Source organism: Lissotriton helveticus, chromosome 10 (assembly GCF_964261635.1).
Source record: "Lissotriton helveticus chromosome 10, aLisHel1.1, whole genome shotgun sequence".
Classification (NCBI taxonomy): domain Eukaryota; kingdom Metazoa; phylum Chordata; class Amphibia; order Caudata; family Salamandridae; genus Lissotriton; species Lissotriton helveticus.
The window spans coordinates 890,915,016-890,942,618 of NC_136071.1; the positions used below are offsets into that span (position 1 = coordinate 890,915,016).

At 49.5% G+C, this 27,603-nt stretch overlaps 1 protein-coding gene across 5 annotated transcripts in view; it reads left to right on the top strand.

The window, feature by feature from the left end:
* TRAK1 (trafficking kinesin protein 1) overlaps window positions 1–27,603 on the top strand; it is a 376,613-nt gene that overhangs the window by 267,893 nt on the left and 81,117 nt on the right. For all 5 annotated transcript variants that reach the window (XM_078663533.1, XM_078663532.1, XM_078663534.1 and 2 more), the window contains exons 12-13: window positions 447–689; window positions 24,340–24,656. In XM_078663533.1, the coding sequence (XP_078519659.1) occupies window positions 447–689; window positions 24,340–24,656 (560 nt within the window). The remainder of the gene's footprint in view (window positions 1–446; window positions 690–24,339; window positions 24,657–27,603) is intronic.

Genomic DNA, 27,603 nt, shown 5'->3' on the forward strand with positions numbered 1-27,603 from the left:
CTTTGAGTTTCAAAGTCCAAGTGCTTCTTATGCACAAATTTAACTGACTATCACATTGAACTGACTGTAATGACCCACTCCAAAGTCCTCCGTTATCTGATGTTGCCATTAGGAGAAACAGTAGTCTCTGAATAGTTACATAACTATGGTTGGGTGTAGTATGCAGCTTTTTAGGGTAATGAAGGGAGAATAACCAATTGCTCCTGGAGTTGACAAGGAGATAATTGATTTGTGTGAGGTTACCTTTCTGTGCTGTCAGCACAAATCTGCTCTGTGTTGTACTACACATGGTTCAAGTCTTAACTCTCTTCTTGGCTGTCAGTGTATTCCCCTGAGGAACAAATAGCTTTCTTATGAACATGTACTTTCTTTTCTAATATATTTTGGAATATATTCTCTTGAATATTTGTGGTGTGTAGCAATTAATGTGTATCTTTTTATTTTAGCTGTGGTCATCAGAAGCGCGTCTTTGAGACTGTGCGGAATGTTAACCAGGTGGTGAAGCAGAGGTCCTTGGCCCCATCTCCCATGAACATCCCAGGATCTAACCAGTCATCTGCCATGAACTCTGCTATTTCTAGCTGCGTAAGCACACCACGCTCAAGTTTTTATGGAGGAGACATCACGAACATCGTGATAGACAACAAGACCAATAGTATCCTCTTACAAACGGAATCGCCGGACAATGGGTTAGTATCACTGGAGATTCAAAAGCAACATTATAATAGAAGTGGTTGCTGCTGATAGTTTGTAGTGGCTCCATGAATTAATGGTATTATTTGTTCTGTGTGTGTAGTAACTACATGCATCATGAATAAACTGCAAACTGATCAGCATCACATAGAAAATACTGTCTAATGTTTGTAATTAAATGACCACCTAAGTTTATTGGATGAAAATCAAGAAGCAGCAAATATGTATGCATTCACAGACACATTTCCATAACAGGAAATTGAAACGCTCTTAAGCATTAATATGTAGCATTACAGAAGGTTAATGTTTTAGATTAATTTCCAATGTTGCTAGCTCCATGTGTGCTTATCTGCAGCGTAAAGAACCACAAGAAGTATTTCTTCATTGAGGGATGTCATTGTTTATTTACCCAGGGACTTGCAGGTGAAACAAAGCTAGGATCGTCATACGAGTTTGTTAATTATCACACTTAACACAAAATTCAGGTCAGTCCACTGGTTGCTTTGAGGTTTTAAAATGCAAATACATTAACAAAACATGTTTAATGATCAGTGAGTTATTCATTCATAAAAGTTGATGACTAGAGAAGTACAAAGTACATTTTGCAAATCAATTTGCAAGAGAATTGTAATGGAAGTTAAATCTATCTTAATTTAACACAAAAAGGTTCTGCTGAAGAATAATGTCACAGAAAACAGCTGTCATCATTGTGGGAAAAATAACTTTACAAAGGCCTAGTGTCACTGCAGTAACTGATTTTTGGGTTCTGTGTTTAGTGCATTAATGTCCACAGATTTATTCACATCTAGAAATGTGTAATAGAAACATGAAAATAGTCTTATTTTGGTAGCTATTAGGAAATTGTGGTATCTTACAAGGTTTCTGTTGTATGCTTTAATCTTTTTACCCTACCCACACCGGCGCACCAACGTCGGTTTTTTCTCTTTTCCGAGTGCAACGCGGATCCGGATCCTGTCCTGGCCTGTTTTCAGGCCTTCTTTTCACGCTTAGCTTTGAGGAACAGTGTGCGAATGCCTTCGGGCTTCAGGACGTGTACTTTTTGTGCACGTCAGATGTTGGCAACGGACCCTCACCCTATCCGCTTGTGGTGTTTTGGCGAGCACCATGACTCCACGAACTGCGACGTTTGTCAGCACCTCAAACCAAAGTCCCGGCGGGAGCTCTGGATGAAATTGCTGTCGGCCCACTTGTCCAGGTCGGTGTCGTCCCAGCGTCCGTCCCCTACCTCAGAAGCCAGGAGCCGCTGATTCCGACTGCGGCATCGCCCTTCGCCACGGCCCCAAGGGCATTGATCGCCCGCTGGTAGGTCATGCAGCTTGTCTCCGAGACCTTGTCCTTGTTCGTTGAAGGGCACGGGTTCCCCTCGGGAAGTGCTCCCTCGCCTGTCGCCCAAATGAAAGCCTACGCTACCGCTCTGCAGGCTTCTTTAGCCCCCCTCCTCCTGAGACGTCTGCTTCGACCCCGGCGCCGACGAGTTCGGCTTCAGGTTGTGGGGTCGTCGAGGTGCGGCCCTATTGGGTTCCCCTCTTCAACCCACGGCGTCCCTGTCTCGCTGCAAATCTCTACTGGGCTCCCTATGGCATCGCACGAAATCACCTGGACTCAGGGCTCGTCCCCGAATCCCCCTCGGTCCTCTGGGCAGGTAGCTGCCTCGCCAGAGGCAGAGCCGACGCCTTTTCGGCACCGAAGGCTTTACTCCCCGGCCCTGGCGGTGCCGCGGGTGGAAGCTGGGGCCGAGGCGCTTACCCCGAGTCCCTCCTGGTCCTCTACGCAGGCGGCTGCTTCGTGTGAGGTTGAGCCGGCGCTTTTTCGGCGCCGTTCCTTAGTCGAACCGGCTCCGACACCGCCCCATTCTCCTAGGGAGCACTTGGTGGTGGATGTCCACTCCGGCGCCGATCGACGTCGCACCAGCGCCTGTGGCGGTCTCCATTGCGCAGTGCCGGCGTCGGATCCTCGACTCTTCTCTAGAAGTTCCTTCCTCTCCGGAGGTTTGTCATCTCCTGGTCTCTTCTTCTCCGGAGACGGGACGCCGCGTCGTTGCTTTTTCACCGGAGGCTTCTAGGGAGGGCTCTTCGCTGTTCCCGCGGCCTCAATCCTCGAACCCTTCTCTTCCGCAGCTCGTGGTTGGTTGCTCCGCCGGCTTCTCCGCCTTCCTCGAAAGCCCCTCAGGCCCCCCCACTCGTCTGTGGATCCTACACTATTCCGGGCCTGTACGTTTATTTCTCCAGCTGGACTCTGGGACGGATGGTTTAGTTTACAGCCGTTTCCCACGGAGGAATTGCTTTCTCCCCCGCGACTCCCTACGGAGGCCAGTGTAGCCTTTGTTTGGGCTATTTTTATGGCCGCTGGCATTTTGCAGATGGGTGACCCCGTCACCCCATTCCCTATGGATCATCTATTGGAAGTTCTCCACCAAGGCTCCGGTGGACATGAGCTGCTTCTTCCATTCGAAGCTTTGCTCCACCACTCTCTTCTGGGGGCTTGGGGCGTCCTGCCATGGGTGATCCGGTGCCTCAGCCGCTCCTACACCACCACCGTCCTGCTCTGTATGATCCAGTCCCCCTTTCTTTCCACCCTTCTACTCAGGGCCCTTATATGCAGACTGCTTTTCCTTCCTTGCCCTTGGTGTTGTTTCCTCCATCACGGGATGCCCAGTGGTTGGATACAAGGGGGTGTAACATCTTGGCTTCCTCCAGTGCTGCTTTGCGAGTGCTCAACACACTTTGTGTGTTGGCCAGGGCTACCTCCAGCCTGTGGGATTCTGTAGAGTCCCTTCTGTCTGGCATCTCCCACGAAGGTGCCCGCGCTGATCTACTGCACCATGTGTTGGATGGTCGGGAGTTGGCCGCGTTTATTCTCCATGCGGCCTTGGATGTTGCTGATGCTCTCGGCCGCGCTATGGCCAGCTCTGTGGCTCTCCGTCGCCATGCGTGGCTGCGAGATAGTGTTATTCCTGAAAATATTAGGAAGCGTCTGGTTGACCTTCCCTTTGATGGGGTACTTTTGTTTAACACCCACGTGGTCTCCGCCATTCAACATCTTCTTGCGGGGCTCCGCCATCCTCCCCCTCCGTAAGCTTGGCTTGTTGATCCCCCGGGGCTTGATGGGAGGCGCTATCCCACCTTTTCCTGGAATCTGGTGTTTTGATTAAACCGTCTGTGTGTTCTGTGTGGTTTGCTGTGCCTTCAGGGTCCCTGGGTTGGCCCCTCTCTACTATTGGCTGCTGGTACATCGCCCCCCCCCGGCAACTGTGTATTTTTTGGTTGATTGATAGGCCGTCTGCGGTTCTAACCGCAGGTCCTTCTGTTCTTGTCCTCTGATGCGGGATTATAATAGAAGTGCTGCTGATAGTTTGTAGTGGCTCCATGAAATAATGGTATTATTTGTTCTGTGTGTGTAGTAACTACATGCATCATGAATAAACTGCAAACTGATCAGCATCACATAGAAAATACTGTCTACTGTTTGTAATTAAATGACCACCTAAGTTTATTGGATGAAAATCAAGAAGCAGCAAATATGTATGCATTCACAGACACATTTCCATAACAGGAAATTGAAACGCTCTTAAGCATTAATATGTAGCATTACAGAAGGTTAATGTTTTAGATTAATTTCCAATGTTGCTAGCTCCATGTGTGCTTATCTGCAGCGTAAAGAACCACAAGAAGTATTTCTTCATTGAGGGATGTCATTGTTTATTTACCCAGGGACTTGCAGGTGAAACAAAGCTAGGATCGTCATACGAGTTTAATTATCACACTTAACACAAAATTCAGGTCAGTCCACTGGTTGCTTTGAGGTTTTAAAATGCAAATACATTAACAAAACATGTTTAATGATCAGTGAGTTATTCATTCATAAAAGTTGATGACTAGAGAAGTACAAAGTACATTTTGCAAATCAATTTGCAAGAGAATTGTAATGGAAGTTAAATCTATCTTAATTTAACACAAAAAGGTTCTGCTGAAGAATAATGTCACAGAAAACAGCTGTCATCATTGTGGGAAAAATAACTTTACAAAGGCCTAGTGTCACTGCAGTAACTGATTTTTGGGTTCTGTGTTTAGTGCATTAATGTCCACAGATTTATTCACATCTAGAAATGTGTAATAGAAACATGAAAATAGTCTTATTTTGGTAGCTATTAGGAAATTGTGGTATCTTACAAGGTTTCTGTTGTATGCTTTAATCTTTTTACCCTACCCACACCGGCGCACCAACGTCGTTTTTTTCTCTTTTCCGAGTGCAACGCGGATCCGGATCCTGTCCTGGCCTGTTTTCAGGCCTTCTTTTCACGCTTAGCTTTGAGGAACAGTGTGCGAATGCCTTCGGGCTTCAGGACGTGTACTTTTTGTGCACGTCAGATGTTGGCAACGGACCCTCACCCTATCCGCATGTGGGGTTTTGGCGAGCACCATAACTCCACGAACTGCGACGTTTGTCAGCACCTCAAACCAAAGTCCCGGCGGGAGCTCTGGATGAAATTTCTGTCGGCACACTTGTCCAGGTCGGTGTCGTCCCAGCGTCCGTCCCCTACCTCAGAAGCCAGGAGCCGCTGATTCCGACTGCGGCATCGCCCTTCGCCACGGCTCCAAGGGCGTTGATCGCCCGCTGGTAGGTCATGCAGCTTGTCTCCGAGACCTTGTCCTTGTTCGTTGAAGGGCGCGGGTTCCCCTCGGGAAGTGCTCCCTTGCCTGTCACCCAAATGAAAGCCTACGCTACCGCTCTGCAGGCTTCTTTAGCCCCCCTCCTCCTGAGACGTCTGCTTCGACCCCGCCGCCGCCGAGTTCGGCTTTAGGTTGTGGGGTCGTTGAGGTGCGGCCCTATTGGGTTCCCCTCTTCAACCCACGGCGTCCCTGTCTCGCTGCAAATCTCTACTGGGCTCCCTATGGCATCGCACGAAATCACCTGGACTCAGGGCTCGTCCCCGAATCCCCCTCGGTCCTCTGGGCAGGTAGCTGCCTCGCCAGAGGCAGAGCCGACGCCTTTTCGGCACCGAAGGCTTTACTCCCCGGCCCTGGCGGTGCCGCGGGTGGAAGCCGGGGCCGAGGCGCTTACCCCGAGTACCTCCTGGTCCTCTACGCAGGCGGCTGCTTCGTGTGAGGTTGAGCCAGCGCTTTTTCGGCGCCGTTCCTTAGTCGAACCGGCTCCGACACCGCCCCATTCTCCTAGGGAGCACTTGGTGGTGGATGTCCACTCTGGCGCCGATCGACGTCGCACCAGCGCCTGTGGCGGTCTCCATTGTGCAGTGCCGGCATCGGGTCCTCGACTCTTCTCTAGAAGTTCCTTCCTCTCCGGAGGTTTGTCATCTCCTGGTCTCTTCTTCTCCGGAGACGGGACGCCGCGTCGTTGCTTTTTCACCGGAGGCTTCTAGGGAGGGCTCTTCGCTGTTCCCGCGGCCTCAATCCTCGAACCCTTCTCTTCCGCAGCTCGTGGTTGGTTGCTCCGCCGGCTTCTCCGCCTTCCTCGAAAGCCCCTCAGGCCCCCCACTCGTCTGTGGATCCTACACTATTCCGGGCCTGTACGTTTATTTCTCCAGCTGGACTCGGGGACGGATGGTTTAGTTTACAGCCGTTTCCCACGGAGGAATTGCTTTCTCCCCCGCGACTCCCTACGGAGGCCAGTGTAGCCTTTGTTTAGGCTATTTTTATGGCCGCTGGCATTTTGCAGATGGGTGACCCCGTCACCCCATTCCCTATGGATCATCTATTGGAAGTTCTCCACCAAGGCTCCGGTGGACATGAGCTGCTTCTTCCATTCGAAGCTTTGCTCCACAACTCTCTTCTGGGGGCTTGGGGCGTCCTGCCATGGGTGATCCGGTGCCTCAGCCGCTCCTACACCACCACCGTCCTGCTCTGTATGATCCAGTCCCCCTTTCTTTCCACCCTTCTACTCAGGGCCCTTATATGCAGACTGCTTTTCCTTCCTTGCCCTTGGTGTTGTTTCCTCCGTCACGGGATGCCCAGTGGTTGGATACAAGGGGGTGTAACATCTTGGCTTCCTCCAGTGCTGCTTTGCGAGTGCTCAACACACTTTATGTGTTGGCCAGGGCTACCTCCAGCCTGTGGGATTCTGTGGAGTCCCTTCTGTCTGGCATCTCCCACGAAGGTGCCCGCGCTGATCTACTGCACCATGTGTTGGATGGTCGGGAGTTGGCCGCGTTTATTCTCCATGCGGCCTTGGATGTTGCTGATGCTCTCGGCCGCGCTATGGCCAGCTCTGTGGCTCTCCGTCGCCATGCGTGGCTGCGAGATAGTGTTATTCCTGAAAATATTAGGAAGCGTCTGTTTGACCTTCCCTTTGATGGGGTACTTTTGTTTAACACCCACGTGGTCTCCGCCATTCAACATCTTCTTGCGGGGCTCCGCCATCCTCCCCCTCCGTAAGCTTGGCTTGTTGATCCCCCGGGGCTTGATGGGAGGCGTTATCCCACCTTTTCCTGGAATCTGGTGTTTTGATTAAACCGTCTGTGTGTTCTGTGTGGTTTGCTGTGCCTTCAGGGTCCCTGGGTTGGCCCCTCTCTACTGTGGCGACAAGGTTTCTGTTGTATGCTTTAATCTTTTTACCCTACCCACACCGGCGCACCAACGTCGTTTTTTTCTCTTTTCCGAGTGCAACGCGGATCCGGATCCTGTCCTGGCCTGTTTTCAGGCCTTCTTTTCACGCTTAGCTTTGAGGAACAGTGTGCGAATGCCTTCGGGCTTCAGGACGTGTACTTTTTGTGCACGTCAGATGTTGGCAACGGACCCTCACCCTATCCGCATGTGGGGTTTTGGCGAGCACCATAACTCCACGAACTGCGACGTTTGTCAGCACCTCAAACCAAAGTCCCGGCGGGAGCTCTGGATGAAATTTCTGTCGGCACACTTGTCCAGGTCGGTGTCGTCCCAGCGTCCGTCCCCTACCTCAGAAGCCAGGAGCCGCTGATTCCGACTGCGGCATCGCCCTTCGCCACGGCTCCAAGGGCGTTGATCGCCCGCTGGTAGGTCATGCAGCTTGTCTCCGAGACCTTGTCCTTGTTCGTTGAAGGGCGCGGGTTCCCCTCGGGAAGTGCTCCCTTGCCTGTCGCCCAAATGAAAGCCTACGCTACCGCTCTGCAGGCTTCTTTAGCCCCCCTCCTCCTGAGACGTCTGCTTCGACCCCGCCGCCGCCGAGTTCGGCTTTAGGTTGTGGGGTCGTTGAGGTGCGGCCCTATTGGGTTCCCCTCTTCAACCCACGGCGTCCCTGTCTCGCTGCAAATCTCTACTGGGCTCCCTATGGCATCGCACGAAATCACCTGGACTCAGGGCTCGTCCCCGAATCCCCCTCGGTCCTCTGGGCAGGTAGCTGCCTCGCCAGAGGCAGAGCCGACGCCTTTTCGGCACCGAAGGCTTTACTCCCCGGCCCTGGCGGTGCCGCGGGTGGAAGCCGGGGCCGAGGCGCTTACCCCGAGTACCTCCTGGTCCTCTACGCAGGCGGCTGCTTCGTGTGAGGTTGAGCCGGCGCTTTTTCGGCGCCGTTCCTTAGTCGAACCGGCTCCGACACCGCCCCATTCTCCTAGGGAGCACTTGGTGGTGGATGTCCACTCTGGCGCCGATCGACGTCGCACCAGCGCCTGTGGCGGTCTCCATTGTGCAGTGCCGGCATCGGGTCCTCGACTCTTCTCTAGAAGTTCCTTCCTCTCCGGAGGTTTGTCATCTCCTGGTCTCTTCTTCTCCGGAGACGGGACGCCGCGTCGTTGCTTTTTCACCGGAGGCTTCTAGGGAGGGCTCTTCGCTGTTCCCGCTGCCTCAATCCTCGAACCCTTCTCTTCCGCAGCTCGTGGTTGGTTGCTCCGCCGGCTTCTCCGCCTTCCTCGAAAGCCCCTCAGGCCCCCCACTCGTCTGTGGATCCTACACTATTCCGGGCCTGTACGTTTATTTCTCCAGCTGGACTCGGGGACGGATGGTTTAGTTTACAGCCGTTTCCCACGGAGGAATTGCTTTCTCCCCCGCGACTCCCTACGGAGGCCAGTGTAGCCTTTGTTTAGGCTATTTTTATGGCCGCTGGCATTTTGCAGATGGGTGACCCCGTCACCCCATTCCCTATGGATCATCTATTGGAAGTTCTCCACCAAGGCTCCGGTGGACATGAGCTGCTTCTTCCATTCGAAGCTTTGCTCCACAACTCTCTTCTGGGGGCTTGGGGCGTCCTGCCATGGGTGATCCGGTGCCTCAGCCGCTCCTACACCACCACCGTCCTGCTCTGTATGATCCAGTCCCCCTTTCTTTCCACCCTTCTACTCAGGGCCCTTATATGCAGACTGCTTTTCCTTCCTTGCCCTTGGTGTTGTTTCCTCCGTCACGGGATGCCCAGTGGTTGGATACAAGGGGGTGTAACATCTTGGCTTCCTCCAGTGCTGCTTTGCGAGTGCTCAACACACTTTATGTGTTGGCCAGGGCTACCTCCAGCCTGTGGGATTCTGTGGAGTCCCTTCTGTCTGGCATCTCCCACGAAGGTGCCCGCGCTGATCTACTGCACCATGTGTTGGATGGTCGGGAGTTGGCCGCGTTTATTCTCCATGCGGCCTTGGATGTTGCTGATGCTCTCGGCCGCGCTATGGCCAGCTCTGTGGCTCTCCGTCGCCATGCGTGGCTGCGAGATAGTGTTATTCCTGAAAATATTAGGAAGCGTCTGTTTGACCTTCCCTTTGATGGGGTACTTTTGTTTAACACCCACGTGGTCTCCGCCATTCAACATCTTCTTGCGGGGCTCCGCCATCCTCCCCCTCCGTAAGCTTGGCTTGTTGATCCCCCGGGGCTTGATGGGAGGCGTTATCCCACCTTTTCCTCGAATCTGGTGTTTTGATTAAACCGTCTGTGTGTTCTGTGTGGTTTGCTGTGCCTTCAGGGTCCCTGGGTTGGCCCCTCTCTACTGTTGGCTGCTGGTACAGCGCCCCCCCTGGCAACTGTGTATTTTTTGGTTGATTGATAGGCCGTCTGCGGTTCTAACCGCAGGTCCTTCTGTTCTTGTCCTCTGATGCGGGATTTCCCCCCCCCCCCCCCCCCCCCGAGTGGTTCCCACGTTTCCTTTGGGACATGTCTCACCCTAAGTGGGGTACTTGTAGCTATTGTATAGCTTTTTCCTACACTGGGAGGGTGTGGATTCCCCTTTGCGGGTTCCTCGCCTTTCCTGGCGTCACTGTAAACCGCTGGTGTGGTTTCTTTGATCTTTGTCTGGGCGTAGCTTGCGCTGCTCCAGGTTCTGTCATTTCAGTATCCGCTGCATCGCTGGACCAGCTTTGGCATGCCATCTGCGGCTTTGTGCTTTGGTGTTTCTGCCCTTTTTTGTCCGGCGTTTCGGCCTGGTCCTCTGTCTGGTGTTCCAGGGGGGATAGGTTTTCCTGGTATTGTCCTGTGTTCTGGTTGACGGCTTTAGTCCGTCCTATGTATTTCTCCTCTCCTCTTCTGGCTGGTCCCACTTCTTTTCATGGGTCGGTTTATGTCCGGAACGGTCTCCCTTTAGGGGTTGTTCTGGATTCCCCTGGCCTTTGCCTTCGTCTTGCGCTTGGCTTGGTTTGGGCGCTCAGCCTCATTGTACTTGCCCGCTGCGCATGCCTGCTCTTTCTGACACACGGCCGGGGGCCTTGGCGCGGGCCCTTGTGCTCCTGCCTCTTGTTCTGCTAGAACCTTGCAAGACTACGTCTTTCTTCTCAAGCCTGCCTTTCTTGACTGTAGAGCCGTTCCTGCCTTGTCCGCCGACTCGAGGCTATGGCCGGTTCAGCTGTCCCCTTCACTGTGTGTGTTTTCGTGTGGAGGACTTTGCCTCCATTTCTACCTCTTCTCCTTGGAGTTTTGGGGTGATTCTCTTCTTCCTTGGTTCTCCTCTGCCGTGGTCTGTCCCTCCGGGGCTTTCTGGCGGATGTCCCTGGTACCTTGGCTGGGCTTGGGGTGTCCTGGCCTGCCTTTGCCTCGTCCTTGCTTCATTCTTCTTGGTGGGGGCTGGGCCGCCCTTCTTGTCCCCATTACACATCCCCCGCTGGGGCCCTGTGTTTCTTCCTACTGGGAGGCTCTCTTGCGGACCCTCCTCCCTTCTGGATATGACTAGCATATCTATTCTACGTTCAGGAATCTGCGGCTGGTAGTCTCTATGCGATGTACAAGTTACTTACCTTTGGTAGCGATGCATCTGGTAGAGACGGTTCTAGCCGCAGATTCCTTCATGACCCGCCCTTCCTCCCCGTTCTGCGAGGACCTTCAGTTTGGTCTTCTGCACTCGCCTGCCTCCCAGTGGTTTTGTCTTCTGCGAGTGGCCTCTTTCACTTCCTCCCTAGTGGGATGCTTCGTTCTGTTTGTTTGATCACTCCTTCCTTTCTGGGGATTGGTTGGTGGGTTCATGGGTACTTCTGCGTCCCTGCACCCTGGTCTTCCAGTGTGGGGCCTACTCATGCTCTTCTCCCTTTTTCATTGCTTGCAATATCGGACTCCTCTGCAGTCCACTGAGTTGGGGTCTCTTGGCTGTGCCTCGTCCCGTAGCTCTTTACAGGGGATGCGCCTCTCCTTGCTAGTGTTGTCCTGGGGTAATTTGTCGTTGCTCTTCTGTTAAGACCTTGTTGTCCTTCACTGTTTATAGACTGTGGTTGCATGCCTCTTAGTCTGCTGTGTCATTTTTCACATGCTGTTCTGCCTCCAGGGAGGATGTCGAATTTGCTTGCAGGGTTGCTTTGCAGTAGCTGTGCTCTGCTCTACCCTTCTATGACTTTCGGTGCCACAGTGCCTGGCACTCTCCCGAATGGTGCTGTTCCTTGCCTTTTGCTTTTTCCTTTTCTGTTTATATGATTTTTTTGCACACTGTTCCCATATTCTCACAGTTTTTGTTTGTGATAGCTCCGCGTTGTGGCGTGGAAAAGTTCTCCGAAGAAAACTGACGTCAGCGCGCCGGGCTGGGGCTTATGTGACCTTGCTGACGTCACGCCCGCGGACGACGTCAGGGCGAAGACACGTGGTACCGCCCCCAGCGCGCAGAGTTGCTGTGGCAAAGAAAAGAAAATTCTCACGCCTGGGGATAATCCTAGGTTAAAGAATCTGCGGATAGAATCGTCTCTACCAGATACATTGTTACCAAAGGTAAGTAACTCGTACTTCACCCTCAACTCCCAGTCCAAACACCAGAGTGTTCCATACATATATGCCTTGGCATTTCAGAAGGTTTGGAAATTAAATCAATTAGTAGAAGAAGTCCATAGCATCTATATATGATTTTATGTCTTTAAAAACAGTTCCATCATCAACCCTTTCATCCATTTTTAGGAGAAATGTGTTCCAGTTATGTCCACACATTTTGATTTCTAGATAGGAATTATATGATATTAATATTAAATTTAGTAGGGGTTTCAGACCAATCAGAATAAAGAGAATGTCTTAACCTTCAGAATATATTGTTAAATTTACAAATATGTTTAATACCACAGTCGGTAATGGAGGGTGGTGTGGATCAAATGCATCCTCTGACTAAGGCACATTATGCCACATTATTGATGCATAGTACATTGGAGACTTACAGTGCACCTTTTTCCCTCAGTATAAAAAGGCATTTCTGCCTCTGCATCATCAAATGCCAGCACTATATAAGCAACAGAGACAAATTATGGATGGAACGCTGAACAATCCAAATATTCACCCCAGTCACAAAGATCTGGATTTAATCCATCATTCTATTGCTCACCATGCCACCCCCGTTTGGACCCAGCCATATGCAAACAGTCCAGCTCGAACTGCCAAGCCAGGTCCTCCATTGACAAGAAACAAGCATCTATGAACCGGTTTTGGTGCATCGCCCCACATTAGCCAGGCTAGTTTGAATCCATTGGTGCAGTGAGCACGGGACCCACATCTGGGCATACCCTTCCCACTTAGGGCGACAAAAGCAAAAGGGTAAAATGATAGATGGAACGCTGAAAACGTTCACCGAGTCACAAAGATCTGGGTTTAATCCATCATTCTTTTGCTCACCACGCCACCCCAGTTTGACCCCAGCCATATGCACTATATATTGGCCATACAGTAGAAGCCACTGCGTTACCAGTCTCAATATCAATTGAATCCTATAAAAATAATTTAAAGTAACAGTGACTCCCACTTTTATTGAATCACTCCAGAAAAGAATAGCACATGCAAGAGAGTTGATGCACCTCAAAGGAGTAGGAATTTGGAAGGATTTAAGAAATTTTGAAGAGCACTTGAATCAATGTCAGCATATGTCTAATACACTCAACTCAAAAGGTATACCTTCGTGATGGATAGTGTCTGGAATATAGTAGAAGATTGAGAAGGTGTTTTGCAGACATTTTAAACTTCCTTCATCTAGTGATCCATTAGACAAAGCTGTGGCAGTATTGATGGACATAAAGAAAGATGTAGCTTTAACACCTTCGCTACGGCGCAAATTCTGCCGCGGTGCTGGACATTCCATTCTTGGGCATGGTTTGGATGGCCCCCAGCCGTCGTGCGCACACGCCCACCGTGACTCATGACGGCCAGGGGCCATCATGAGCACCGGAGGGGTTAAAATAGATGCACTTATTCACATGCATGAAGTATTTCGGGAAACACACACGTCATGGCTTCTAGGACTCAATAGAAGTGATACTTCGTATTGAAACTGGAGTTTTTTTTCGAACGGTTTAACAAGCAGCTAACATATTATAGGATGTAGCATACTGTTCTGCTTCTCAGCAGATGTGGTGGATGCAAAATAGGTTTCAGGAAAAAAGGAATGAGGCATAACCAGTCTTTAAGCCTAACAGTACTACACTAGGTAGCAAAATAAGTGGAACACATGGGCACAGCAGTCTGTCCCACACTATCAATGAAATATCGGTCTATCTGTCATGCCCTTCATTCGTTTATCCAGTATTGGATCCTTCATAGCTTCACATACTTGAATCATTCCCCGTCGTGGAAGTGGGAGTTCCACGGTACCATAGTGAAGCTGTATAATAAGCCATCATTTTTTTAAAGTCCAAAATTGAGCTATGACCAATCAGGGGTTAGCACCCTCTAGAACACTCTCAAGAGAGGCTGAGTCCCACAGATTTTTACCGCACGTCATGTGTGACGAGCTCTGCTCAGTTTTCTTCAGAAAGCTTCTAAACCTTACTACTGCTACAATGTATGACAGGAAAGGCCTTTTCCGTCCCTGCAAGACCTGTGGGAAGAAATGGGTACATGTGGATGACCCACATAAAGATTGCAAAATTAAAAGAAAGGTAAAAGAGTGCAACTGTCTCCTCAAAAGCTTTGAGGGACTGGGAGGTGAGGCAACTCTTGTGACTTCAGACGGCCGAAACTCAAAGAAAATCTTCTGAGGACGACAGTGACACCTCCTCTAGTTTTCAGAAGAGAGCTAGGTTCCATGAAGGAACATCTGAGGAGACCAGGAAATCCTTGAAAACTTCTCATCAGGCTAAGGACGTTTAAGAAAAAGGAGAAACAAAAACAGTTCTCCTCAGAGACAGCCTTATCAGTGTCTTCTACACCTTCTATAAATGATGGAGACTGCTCTCATGCCTCCTCCAACCTGTCGACAAGGCTTAAATCCTCAGTCAAATCCCTTCCAAAGGCACCATCTCCATCGACCGCGAGATTGTCGGTGACCACCATCAACACTGTCTTGTCCTCAAGACCGTCGACGGCTAAAACGACGACAGCCGCCCCAATTATGATCCCATCGACAATAAATCTGTTGACAATGTCGACTATGACACCAAGATGAGATACTTTCATTCCTCCTCCAATGCCACTTTTGACAAGGATTAAGATTGCAAAAATATCCAAGATGATACTTCCTGAGGTTCCTTCCACTAGCAAGGTCTCACCTTTGCCTCCCAGCCACTTACTGGACCTTGAGGAATCTGTTGATGATGGCCCTTTTGGAACAGGAGGCAGCCCTTCAGAGCTGCATGTTAAGTGCTAGGATGACGATTATGATGATGAAAGACAATATTTTCAACATTATTATCTTCAGAGACATTATGAACCCTATGGATATTATCCTGATCCTCAAACTATGCAGGATAATGTACAAGTGCCCAGATCCTTCGTCTAGCATCTTCAGGCTATGCTCATGGACTAGAGGAAATGTTTTCCAAAACCTCCTGAGGAGCAACTAGGGGCACCACCACCACAACCTGTGACTACTCTTACTCCAGCACCTATCACTCAGCCCACCACTCAAAGAATTACACCTGCTTCCCATATAGCAGCTGCACAAGGGATGATCCTTTGTCATCTTCCATGAGTTGTAACACTTCGACATCCGTCAAGAGTGCAGAGATATTCTATCCAAGGCATGAGCAGAAAGCACAAACAAGACTTACAAACTAAAGTGAAAAAGATTCTCTCATTGGTGTGAAAAAACAGATTTTGCCTCATCTCCTTTCTCTGGCCAAATCAGGTTTGGTTTATGCATCTGTCAAGGTTCACCTTGCTGCAATTTTATGATACAGACACTACACTGTCTGTTTCTCTGTTTAACAAGACTCCTAAAGCAAATCATTAAAGGGTTCTTTTGAGCTTTCCCACTGGTGCAAGCTCCTCCTCCAGAATGGCATCTCAACTTGGTCCGCTCCCAATTTATGAAACAGCCTTTCAAACCCATTCATAAGGATGACCTAAAGTTTCTTACTTGGAATGTTGCTCTCTGTTACATGTACAAGAAGGGTTAGTGAGATACAGGCCTTCATGATACAATAGCCTTTTCTACATTTCTCAGACAAGTTTGTACTTTTTATAACAACCCCAAAATTCATACCAAAGGTTCCTTCTCACTTCCATCTCAACGAACCTGTCATACTCCGAACCTTTTCCCCCAATCCAGCCACACCGGCTAAACAGGCTCTCCATACATTAGACATTAAACAGTTTTTCAAGTTTTACCTCCACTGAACTAAGCACGTTCGCAAGACAGATCAATTACTTGTCTCTTTTGGTCAGGGTCGACAAGAGACTGCAGTGACAAAAGCAACAATAGCACAATGGATTTCGTCAACAGTTTTGTCTTTGCAAAGTGGCAAACCCCTAACAAAGAAAGCGAAAGCGCATCTACAAGAGCAGTGTCCACTTCAGCTACTCCGTTTGCAGGCATTCCACTGGAGACGATATGCCGTGCTGCCACATTTAAGAGCACCCACATGTTCATGCAGCACTCCTGCCTGGAATCGACACAACACAGTGATTCAGCCCTAGGCCATGCGGTGTTGCGTCATCTATTCCAATAAGGTGAGCCTCTTTAATGGAGGTCTTTATACATATTAAATTCTTTTTATTTTTATTTATTTTTATTGCAGACACACAGAAGGATACCCGTAATCAATCAGTATTCCAGTCCTGTCATCAGTAATAGTACACCGCATAGTCGGTAGAGCAACACACGGCCATTTAGCCCACATCCCGGAGGTCGGGCGGCAAATATCTTTAGGGCGCTGGAAATACCAGTGCATAAACAAATGTGAGCATCCAATGGGCGTTTCGAGTATCTACTTTTTCTTATTTAACCCTTCCCTCCCCCCAATAAAACCAACCAAACAGTACGTGAAAGAAACATACATAAACAATGCAGTCACGCAAATAGCAGCAGGTTCACTTCCAGTTCCCCCCCCCCACCCACCAATGCCAGTAGAGTCTGTCACCATTCGAAGCCTCAAATGTCCAGTGTCGCCAGGCCCCCCCGCGTTCATCTCGACTCATCCCATCCGTATTAGCAATGTAAATCGTTCTCCGTGTGTTGACCTATGCCTAACATCTATATCCCTCATATCCCTCCATCTAGCCCGTGATAGTGGCGCCACTTGGACCAAACTCTCCGGAATTTCTTGGGGCAACCCCATGCCTTATAAGTAACTCTCTCGGCTGCCATATAGAGATCCAGCCCCCTCCTCCACTCTTCCAGTCCCGGAGGCTCCGGCGCCCCCCAGTATTTTGCGATGTCCCTTTTCGCCACAACCAGTGCAAGAACCAGGAATGTAAGGAGTGGGCGAGTCAGGTCCACCTCATTGGTCATGCCCAACAGTGCCAGCTTGGGCTCGCGTTGGATTGGAACCCCCAGGACCTCCTCTAGTTCCCTAAACACCTGTGTCCAGTATTCTTGTATTATGTCGCATGCCCAGATGGTATGATAGAAGTCCCCATCACATTGGTGGCATCTAAGGCACCGTGAGTCGTCTACTTTTCCCATTTTACTGAGCCGTACCCTGTCGTAATAGGTCCTATGTAGCACCTTGAATTGAATGAGTCTCAGTCTTGATTTGATTGCCACTTCCCGGGGATGCATCAACACTATCTCCCAATCTAGGTCTTCCATCTCTCCTACCTCTGCCTCCCACGTACATCTGAGTTTTGCTAGGTCCCCTAGCATATTATTAGTTAAGGTTTTATAGGTTAAGGAGACCGCCTTTCCCGTTATCTGCTCTTGGAGGAGCTGCCCCTCCAGCGGTGTGTATTCTGGGATATCAGCGAGTGTGACATTTTGGGCTCGCCATGCATGTCGTAATTGGATGTATTTGAACTGCTGTGTGTTATGTAAGCCAAACTCCTTTTTAAGCACCTGAAACGATTTCAGCTCCCCTTTGGCTATCACGTCTCCTATAGTGGAGATGCCGATATCATCCCACCTTTGGAAACCTCGCAGCTTGTAGAGTTCTGTCAACCACCGGCAGTGCCACAGCGGTGTCTGCCATGTTGGCTTCTTTTCCCAGCCCATGCGTCTTGTGGCCTTAGTCCACGCATTGAGTGTGAGAGACGTTGCCGGTAGGAGCGGTGTCTTGCCAGCACCCCCATAGAGATAACACAATAGGTTTTTGGACGACATTTTAACTCTCTCCAAAGCATAAGTCGGGTGATTCGCCGGGACATGGAGCCAATCATTGATTGGTGTCAGATGTTCCGCCCAGTAGTAGGCCTCCAGGTTAGGTAGTGATATCCCCCCACTGTACTGGTGTCTCTGGAGCGTTGACAGAGCCACTCTAGCATGTTTGCCGAGCCAGGTCAGCATGGATCTTAGCGATGACCGCAGTTGGTAATGGATAATATTCGTTTTGTAAGGCATAGAGGAATTTGGGTAGAGTGATCATTTTGTACATGGCCGCTCGGCCCAAGAGCGTGAGTGGGAGCTGTCTCCAACGATCAATATGATCCGTTCCAGGTTTCTTTGGAACGAGAGGGTCTCACTCAGGGTTATATAGATCCCGAGGTATTGGAAGCCTTCGGTCGTCGTCAGTAGGTCCTCTGGTAACCTCCCCCACCTGTCACGTCCCCCAGGGTCATAGAGAATAGACTTGTGCCAATTTATTTTATGTCCCGCCTGCCCGCCATATTGCTCCAATTCCCGGAATAACTCTGGAACGGTGGTCTCCGGTTTAGTAATGTACAGCAGGGCATCGTCCGCATAGAGCGAGATCTTTTCTTGTGTCGGGTCCGTGTCATTGCTTGTAAAGCCAGAGATGTCCTTGTTTTGCCGGATCCTGGCTGCGAGTACTTCGATAGTGAGTGTAAAGAGGAGGGGAGACAGGGGACAACCCTGTCGGGTACCTCTCTGGATCTGGAACTCACGCGACATCGTCCCGTTCACCCTCACCCTGGCTCTCGGGGAGGTGTAGAGAAGTCGGACCCATTTTACGAAGTTTGGTCCGAAGCCAAACTTGTGGAGCACTGCATAGAGAAATGGCCAGTGTACCGCTTTCTCAGCGTCTAAGGAGAGGAACCTGTGAAGTTCGCTCCACCCTCGCACTTCCTGTAGCCAGTTGTGGGTTCTTCTAAGGTTCAGTTTAGTCGCCCTATCTGGTAAAAAACCCGATTGGTCTAAATGTATAAGGCCTGGAATGACCGCTCGTAAGCGAGCCGCCAAGATGGTTGCCAATAGTTTTACTTCCGTATTAAGTAATGATATGGGGCGGTAGGAGGCACAGTCGTCCCGTGGCTTGCCCTCCTTGTAGATTGGTACAATCGTCGCCATAGCGAGATCTGGAGGGAGCTCCCCCTCCTGGTAGACACCAGCAAAGAGGCCTTTAAGATGGCGTGTCAGTAGATCCGCCGAGCGCTTAAAGAGCTCGGCCGGGAAACCATTCGGGCCCGGGGTTTTGCCCGGTCTCTGCTTGGCAATGGCTTCTGTGATGTCATCAGTCGTTATGTCCGCCTCTAAGCCCACCAGGGCCTCAGGAGGCAGCACAGGGAGGTCCGTCCGTTCCATGTACCGTAGTGCTTCCTCGCAGGTTACGAGATCTCGGGCTGCGTAGAACTGTTCATAATGCGTAGCAAAGGCTTCAGCTATCTCGATGTCAGTGTTAATACTAGTTCCGTCCGTCGCAGAAATGCTATCTACCCATCTAGCCGCCCGTTCCTTTTTACTGAGCCACGCTAAGAGTTTGCCCGACTTGTCACCTACGTCGTATAGGCGGTGAAGGGTGGCGAGGGATTGGGTCTTCGCCTCATTAGTAACCAATTCTCTGTATTGTCGCTGGCTGTCAAGTAATCTTCTAAGAGTCTCGCCATTTTTATGGGTCTGGTACTCCCTCTCCCATCCCAATATAGCCCGTTCCAGGGCTGCAACCTCAGCCTGGAGTTTACGTCTTTCCTCCCCCAGTCTACTTTGTATCCTGTCTCGCAGCACCGGCTTTAGGGCTTCCCAGAAGGTGACACCCGATTCTACTGTACCCTCATTTTCTGCGATATAGACCTTAATGTCCACTCGAATGCCTCTCAGTATGTCCATGTTTTGGAGGTCCCAGGCCGCTAAGCGCCAGGAGCCGGTGCCCCTGTCCTGGTTGTATCCCACCCTTACGAGCAATGGCGAGTGATCCGATATACCTCTAGCCTTATATTCTGCAGTGTCACTCACCCTCAAGTACTGTCGGGACATGAACGCATAATCCAATCGCGAGAATACCCTGTGGGCCCCAGAGTAGTACGAGTAGGCCTGTTGTGTTGGGTGTAGCCATCTCCAGATATCCGTAAGTCCTATGGTAGACATCAGACTGGACAGTGTGGTCTGGTGACCCCCCTCACTGATTCCCCGGACCAGTCTTGTTCTGTATTCATGACGTCATTGAAATCCCCTCCCACCACTTGTATAGTGTCTGCCGTGTCTAGAAGGATGTTCACCAGCGCTGTAAGCGTACGGGTCGGTAATCTGGGTGGTGCATACACCGAAATTAGCGTGTACGTGTTTCTGTTCCAGGTACCCTGTACTCCAGCGTATGTCCCTTGTGGATCTATCAAAGTGTGTGTGATGCAGAATGGCGAGGACTTTTTAATGAGTACCGCTACCCCTCTGGAACCTGGTGTGTAGCCCGCATGGGCCAGAACTCTGTCGGCCCCTAGCGATGAAGGTGCATTGTGTACCCTTGAGGTGCGTTTCCTGTAGGAAAGTAACATCCGGGTCCACCCTTTTGATGTAGGAGTTCACTAGACCTCTCTTGACTCTAGAGCCTAATCCGTTAACATTCCACGTCAGGATGCTTATTCCCCTATCTCCCCCGCGTGGAGTGCCTAAGGTACACGCCATTCAAAGCTGTGGTAGCTGTACGTGATTGGTCTCTGGCTTACATATGTGGTGTGTAGGTTTAAAGTGCCCTGCTGTATTCTCCCAACTGCCACCCCCCCCCAACTCTCCCCATCCGCTCCCCAACCTGAATGAGCAAAAACAAAACAGAACTCCCCTTCCCCCCCCCCCACCCCACCTCCCTCCCCTTCCAGCCTCATCCCTTTACAAGACAGAACTGGTCGTAGGAGAAGGTCTGTCGCCCTCCCTTGTACCCCCCCCCCTATTAGTCTTCTCTAACCACTGTTTCTCAAAACATGCAGCGCCACTTTCCCAAAACTGACACTGCTATTAACAATCCCAGAAGTCGTGTGGTTGGGCACAGAACCAGTGGAAACAAGAAGTGTAGAACATAACATAAAGGGGCGTGTCAACTTGCATGCTCCTCAGCGGCGAGCTGCAATAGCCGTAACCAGGTCCACCAATGTTCATGAGTGGGAGTCTTCGGTGGCAGTGTCAGGGACACTACTGCTCCCCGGCATGTCATGTTCCAAAGTCCGGATCGCCTCTACCAACGGGTGTACTGAGCGCGACCCCCCCTCTTCTTCTTCACCTCCAGAAGTACGGTTCCCCACCTCGTCGTCGTCATCTCCCTCCGATCGTACATGGCTTTGGAGACTGCTGTACCTCGAGCCCGTCGCGGCGCCTCCCCCAGGCGAAGTCGAACATCCCCATCTCGTGCCCCCCGGGCCATGTCCTTGGTAGGGTGTAGCCGGAGTTTGTCTCTTTATCCGTTGGGACTTCAGTCTCTGTGCTTTCGGCTGTTCCCACAGGGGTCCGTGTGACGGTGACCTGTCCATTGCCCTGCGGCCAGCTGTCTCTCTGCTATTGAGTATAGGGCGTTCCTCTAGCCATTGCCAGGCGTCGTCTGAATGGGTAAAGAAAATTGACTTGTCTTTGTAGATGACCTTAAGTTTCGCGGGAAAGAGGAGCATGTAGGAGATATGTAGGTCCCTCAATTTTGCTTTGACTGCATCGAAGGATCGACGTTGCTTTTGCACCTCCTGGCTGTAGTCTGGGAATATCATAATGTTCGTATTTTCAAGACGGATCTCTCCCAGTTTTCTCGCTTCACGTAGGATCAAGTCTCGGTCGGCAAAGTTGAGGAAACGTGCAATAACCGGTCTGGGTCTCGCCCCCTCCGGCGGCTTCGCCAAGAGTGCCCTATGCGCCCTTTCGATGATAAAACACGTTGAGAACTGCACCGCTGGGAAGGTTTTAGTCAGCCAGGCGTGGAGAAATGCTGCCATGTCCGCCCCTTCGATTCCCTCTCTAAAACCCACAAAGCGTAGATTGTTGCGGCGTGCCCTATTCTCGGCATCATCCACCTTCCACATTAGTTGTCGATGAGAGGCTTTAAGTTCCGCCATGTCCTTTCTCAAGGTGGAGATCGAATCTTCGGCTTCTCCAATCCGCGTTTCAGCGGTGGTCACTCTATCCGACAAATTGCGGAAGTCCTGCCTTAGTAGTGTCACCTCCGATCCCACCTCGCCTATCTTGGTTTCTAGAGCCGCCCTGGATTCCTGGATATCGGCCAGTGACGCCTGAATGGCTCCCAGCAGCCGCTCAGTGTCCAAACGCGCGCCAGAGGCCGGCGGGAGGGTGTCTGTCAACTGTCATGGGGCAGCGAAGTTATCCATAGGCCCCTGCTTTGCAGGTTTAGAAAGAGGGTCCTTCTTCCCCATGGCTGGCGTGTCTGTGGTATGCAGCCCTCCGGGCCTCTCGAGGTGTACCCCGCTTCGGGCTATCTGGCTGCCGCCAGGGACCAGCCACCTTTGTAGTCCGCAGCAAGGTTGAGCGATTCCGTCTCTCCCTGTCGCGGTCGCCGTGGGTCAACTGCGCCGCTCACCCACTCCCAAGGGCGCCTCAGTTCCCGTGCTCGGCGATGTGCCCGTCTCGGACAACGATCCTATATTCTCCTCAATGCCGGGGTATGCATCGTGCCGACCGTCTCGGCTATCATCAAATTCCGCCGTCCCGTAGGGTGCTGCACCTCCTCATCTACCTTGCTCTCCGACGGTTTGGATTGTCCCTCTCAGTGGGGGACGAGGGTCCCCTCGCAAATTCTGGGCTGAAGGGACACCACCAGGAGATCCACACGCTGGCAGGGGTGAGGCAGGGCCAGGGTCGTCAGGTTGCTGCACCAGACAGGAGGCCGTGGAGGGCGCAGTAAGCCGCAGGACGCAAGTACGGCCCGGAGTCAGGAGTGGATCTACAGCAGTCTCAGGCCTCACTCTAGCCGTCGCGGTTCAGGAGTGCGTGGCGTCCCGGTTGGCCTCTTCGGCAATCCTAGGTGTTCTTTCCCCTCAAGGTCCGCGGGTCACTGGTTATGGCTCCCTCTGCGTCTTCTCGCCCCCGGATGCCTCCGAGGGACCCTCCAAGGGCGGTGGCGGCTCCCCCGCAGGATACGTGGCCTCAAATATCCCCTCGGCCGGAGGTAGTACAATGCTCGGGAGGACTCGTATCCCAGGCATGGGAGGGGGGCTAGGAGCCAGGTCCCGGCGCACTCAGGCACTATTTCGCGGCAACGGCCGCCATATTGGTAAAGTCCCCGGTGGTCTAGGGGGTCCCGACGGCCTTCCCCGCAATCTCTGCACCCCACAAGGCCCTCCAACTGCTCCTCACCGCCTCGTCCTGCGGTCGGCTGGACCGATGGGGAACGATCTTCAAGACGGTCTCAGCCCCGCAGCGCCGCACCAGCCGCCATGTTGGTTAAGTGCACCAGACCCGACGGGGCCTCCAAACACCTCACCGGCACCTCTGGTCACCTCGTAGTCTTTCCGGGGCTCATGCCCTCGGACCAGACAGTGCCATTGCCCACCAGCGGACCTCCTGCAGACCGGGTCGCCCTGTTTCAACGCCGATCCCGGACCTCCGTCTCAGCGGCCGCCATCTTGCCGCCGCCGGAGTTCCCGATGTCTGGGCTCAAAGTCGGTGCTGTGGTGCATATGGTCGTGGGCGCTTCGGCAAAGTCGTCTCCACGGGGTCCGATTGCTCTGGGGCAGCTCCTACGTTATTTTGGTGGTTCGTGGTTCGGTTTTTAGACGGATATTGAGGCAGCTCGCCAGAGCTCCGGGGAGTCACGTCCTAGCCAGTCATGCTGCTGGCCACACCCCCCCCCCCCTGTTGCTTCATCTATACATATTAAATTCAAATGTTTCAGGCTAATGAAGGTTGCTGCTTGATTGTTCTTTTGATCTGTACTTAAGTAAAGGTAGTGAATATGCATTCTTACTATTGCAATATATTTATGAATATATGTATTTAGATATATTTATATATTTTTTACCTTCTATGCACTGTTATCCACAATCCTCTAAAGGTACTTTAATAACCTACAATACTACTTGGTATTCTAATTCAAGCATATGAATCTATGAAAGATGCAATACTGAATAAGAAAATAAGTTACTTACCTGTAACTGCAGTTATCCAGTATTGGTAGCTTTCATAGATTCACATGCTACCCACCCTCCCCCCCTGAGAGGCTCCCCTTAGAGCCAACGATTTTATTCCCTCTTGTGCTTGAAAATCTAAGGGACTCAGCCTCTCTTGTGAGTGTTCTAGAGGGATGATAACACCTGATTGGTTATAGTTCAAGTTTGGACCTTTTTTAAAAGGTCATAGACGGTCTTTTAAACTGATGGCCTAGTGCCATTATAGCCTATGATGGTTTTACATACTGCTTTACTATGGTACAGTCGGACTCACATTCCGACAGTGGAAAATGATTCAAGCATGTAAATCTATGAAAGATACCAATACTGGATAACTTCAGTTACATGTAAGTAAATTATTTTCTTCAGGTTGCGCTCAATAATGTTTCAGTTTGGTGTAAGGTAAAATGTGAAAAAAAATGTCATGATACAATAATGACGTGTAGTTTTGATATGTTATGTATTTCTTTTCAAATGTGTGTTATGTGTAGTTTTCGTTGGCCACCAACCAAATTGTAGCCAGAAGTTTGCAGTATTTGGACATATAAATGTTTTCCCTTGCTTGCTTCTATGTTTAGATCCATCTATGTTCCAGGAAATGTGAAAAATGTAATATATTGTCATATTTTTATAGAGATGGAGACAAGAATAAAAAACCTGGTACCCCTGGGACGCCCGGCTCTAGTGACCTGGAGACTGCCCTGCGAAGGTTGTCGCTGCGCAGGGACAACTATCTCTCGGAGAGGAAGTTTTTTGAGGACGAACAGGAAAGGAAGTTGCGTTACTTGGCCGGGAAGGGGGAATTCCACAGCGGTTCCACAACACCTACAGACAGCATCATGTCTCTTGGGACTCACTCTAGGATATCTGAATTCACTGGAATATCAGGAATGTCCATCAGCAGCCGCTCATACCTGCCAGAAAAGCTGCAGATCGTGAAACCTCTGGAAGGTGATGCAAGAGGGCCTCGGCCCTTCTCTGTTCTTCTTAGTGACTCTTTTTGGGCTTTTATCAATCACCAAAAACCAGGAAACTTTCATACCACATACTCTTTCTATTTTCGAGATAGCCACCCACGTTGCTGGTTTGAAATTTTTTGATTTTGTTGTCTCCTTTTCTACTGTAAAGGCTTGCATGTGCACTACTAATGTATTTGTACATTTACCTTTGCACAACATAGGATCAAATCAACAACATGTAGTGGCAAATATTTCTTTTGAATGAGCGTGTGTTTGAAATTTTCTATCACCTGAAACTGGGCTGCTCATGTTCCTTTCATACATCAGACATTTTGCTTTTGTATGGGGATTTCTGTCACCTGTAGTATGTATGACTTCTTTTCTCTTTCAATAAAATCATTCTACATACATACTTCTTTTATCTGTCCTGTCATTGTTTTCTACATTTCTTTTGACTCATTTTCTCTGAACTGTGAATTATTATACTAAGTTTAAATCTTTTATTTTACATTTTCTCTTAGTTTCCTTTTTCATATATTTCTCATCCTTAACACACTAGTATTTTCTGACCATGTATGCTTCCTATTCTTTGGTCAAACCTTTGATTTGCCTGCTCCCAGTTTCAGTGGTTTTGTTTGGTGTTACACCATCATGCATAGTGAAGAGTAATGGATGTGGCTGATAAAGTGGTGGAAGATTGTATGTGTAATTTTCAGTTTTTTAAATCGTATTCAGAATTTCTGATTTAGAAAAACATATATTGACGTTCTAACTTGCCAAAATTTCTAAAGAGAGAGAAACTCAACAACAAAAACGTAAACTGTCACTCGGGTAGTAAAATAGTGAATACTGCCATTTTTTAGTGACACAATCTACATAAATAGAGCTTGGCAAAACAAATTATTATTTAAACAAAAACAATCACAAATGAAGAAGAAAATCCAGAATAAGGTGTCAAAAGTGTGATGGTTATTAAATAATTACCAGTTTATAACTTGACTTTTCTGTCAGCCAAACAGATAGGGTAGATTTTACCTAGTTTGACACTGACAGCAGAATTAAGTGGACCCATTCGATCAGTGGCGACCAGTCAGTGCAGGCTGCTTAGAAAAGACAGCAATTCTATGGTAAAGCACCAGATTTGAAAATGATCTCACAATATGGAAGGGGTCTAGTATTGTTTTCCAAAATGTTATTCCTTTGTCTGTAATTATTTACAATTTGGACACCAAACAAATTAAGTGGTTGGTGTCTATTGACTTACTGGGTGAATAACGTCGCGGCTAGATCCAGGTTACCAATACTGTAAAATGAAGTTCTACGTGGCAGGTGTTTTGAGACGGAGAGAAACTATGGTATTATGAGGGAAACATCCTTTACAACAAAACTTTTACAACGCAGTGCTTTTACAACGCAGGTTTTACAACGAAAACCATTACAACGCATTGCGCTGGGGGGCGCTCTAGGATAGGGAATATATTTAATTTACTATCCAACACCTTCCCTAGTGTCCACGGGGACTGGAGTTGGAATAGTAAATTAAACTATTCACTATCCAGCAACCCAAAGTGCTATGCGTTGTAAAGGTTTGCGTTGTAATACTTGCGTTGTAAAAGCATGCGTTGTAACGTCATACATCCGTATTATGACAATGGTTGAATCCTGTGGAGTTAGCTCCAGCATTGCTAATTTGTAACCCACCAGTTTGGCACAAACAATCAGCCTAATATGAACTTCTTGGGCAGTTGGCCCTAGAGGCTGGTCTGTGTGCAGTGGAGGAACTTAATCATGAGACCCTCAATTCGTAGTTGTTACAACTACATGCTTGCTTGGTAAGAACTTAATATTTATCCATCATTTATCTAAGGGGTTGGATCTGAGCCTGGAAATAGGAGGGTGATGTTAGTTCTTACAACCTCTCAAGAAGTAATTGTCAATATATTTCACTAATACACATATGGCTGAGTTGTTGATAACACTATCATACCTAAAATTAAAAGAGGTTTATGGAAGGGGTGCTAAACGTGTTCTCTTGCCCAGTCACCAACGCATAGAATCAATTCAGTTTTGCGAGGTTTGTTATCCAAAATGTATGAGTAAAGGAAGGCAGTCCTCAAGTACTGTGCCCCCTAAAGTCTTGTTATGTTGATATCGAATTCACCTAGAACTCATTCAATGGAAAAAAACTACAAAGTATGGGTATGACAAAAGAACTATATGAAGGAATTTAAATTCTGTACCAGGATAATGGATTGCTAAAATAGCCCAACAATAACGAGATGGACTAGGAGAGTTGCTGTAAGATGGGGGAGTTATACAGGGCTGTACCCTCACATATTTATTGTTTAATTGGAGTTTTTTTTTTATAACATTTTATTGAGCTTTTCATCAAGTTACACAACACCATTGTCATTGAAGTACAGTTTGCGTACTTATACAATTAGTATGAATGTAAACATATCATTACAGTATATTTATCAAAATCTTGTTCACCATATTATTCGTATATTCATTAGGTTCCTTTAGTATCACACATTGGGAGTTCTGGTAGTGTCTTTTCCCTCGAGGATGTTCCCCCCACCTTATAGGTCTTAACTCAGTTCGCCCCTCAATCGTCGGTATCAACAACCAGAAGGTAGTATCTCACTTCCCCTCCATCAAAAACAAACATTCAATATAATCGTAATATTCTATGGTCTCTCCCTCTATGGACTTGCTTCAGGATCAGACAGTTCTAGTGGGGGATCACATAAGTGTCCCCGGTGTTCGTTCCATTTCCCCCAAATCTTGGACCATTTTTTGGGGCAACCCCTATGCACATATACCGCCTTTTCTGCTACCATAGCTGTGTCCATGTCGTTCCCCCACTGCGCGCGCGAGGGCACCACTCCAGAACCCCACTTCCTGGCGATGTTCGGTTTCGCAAGAGCGAGACCCAG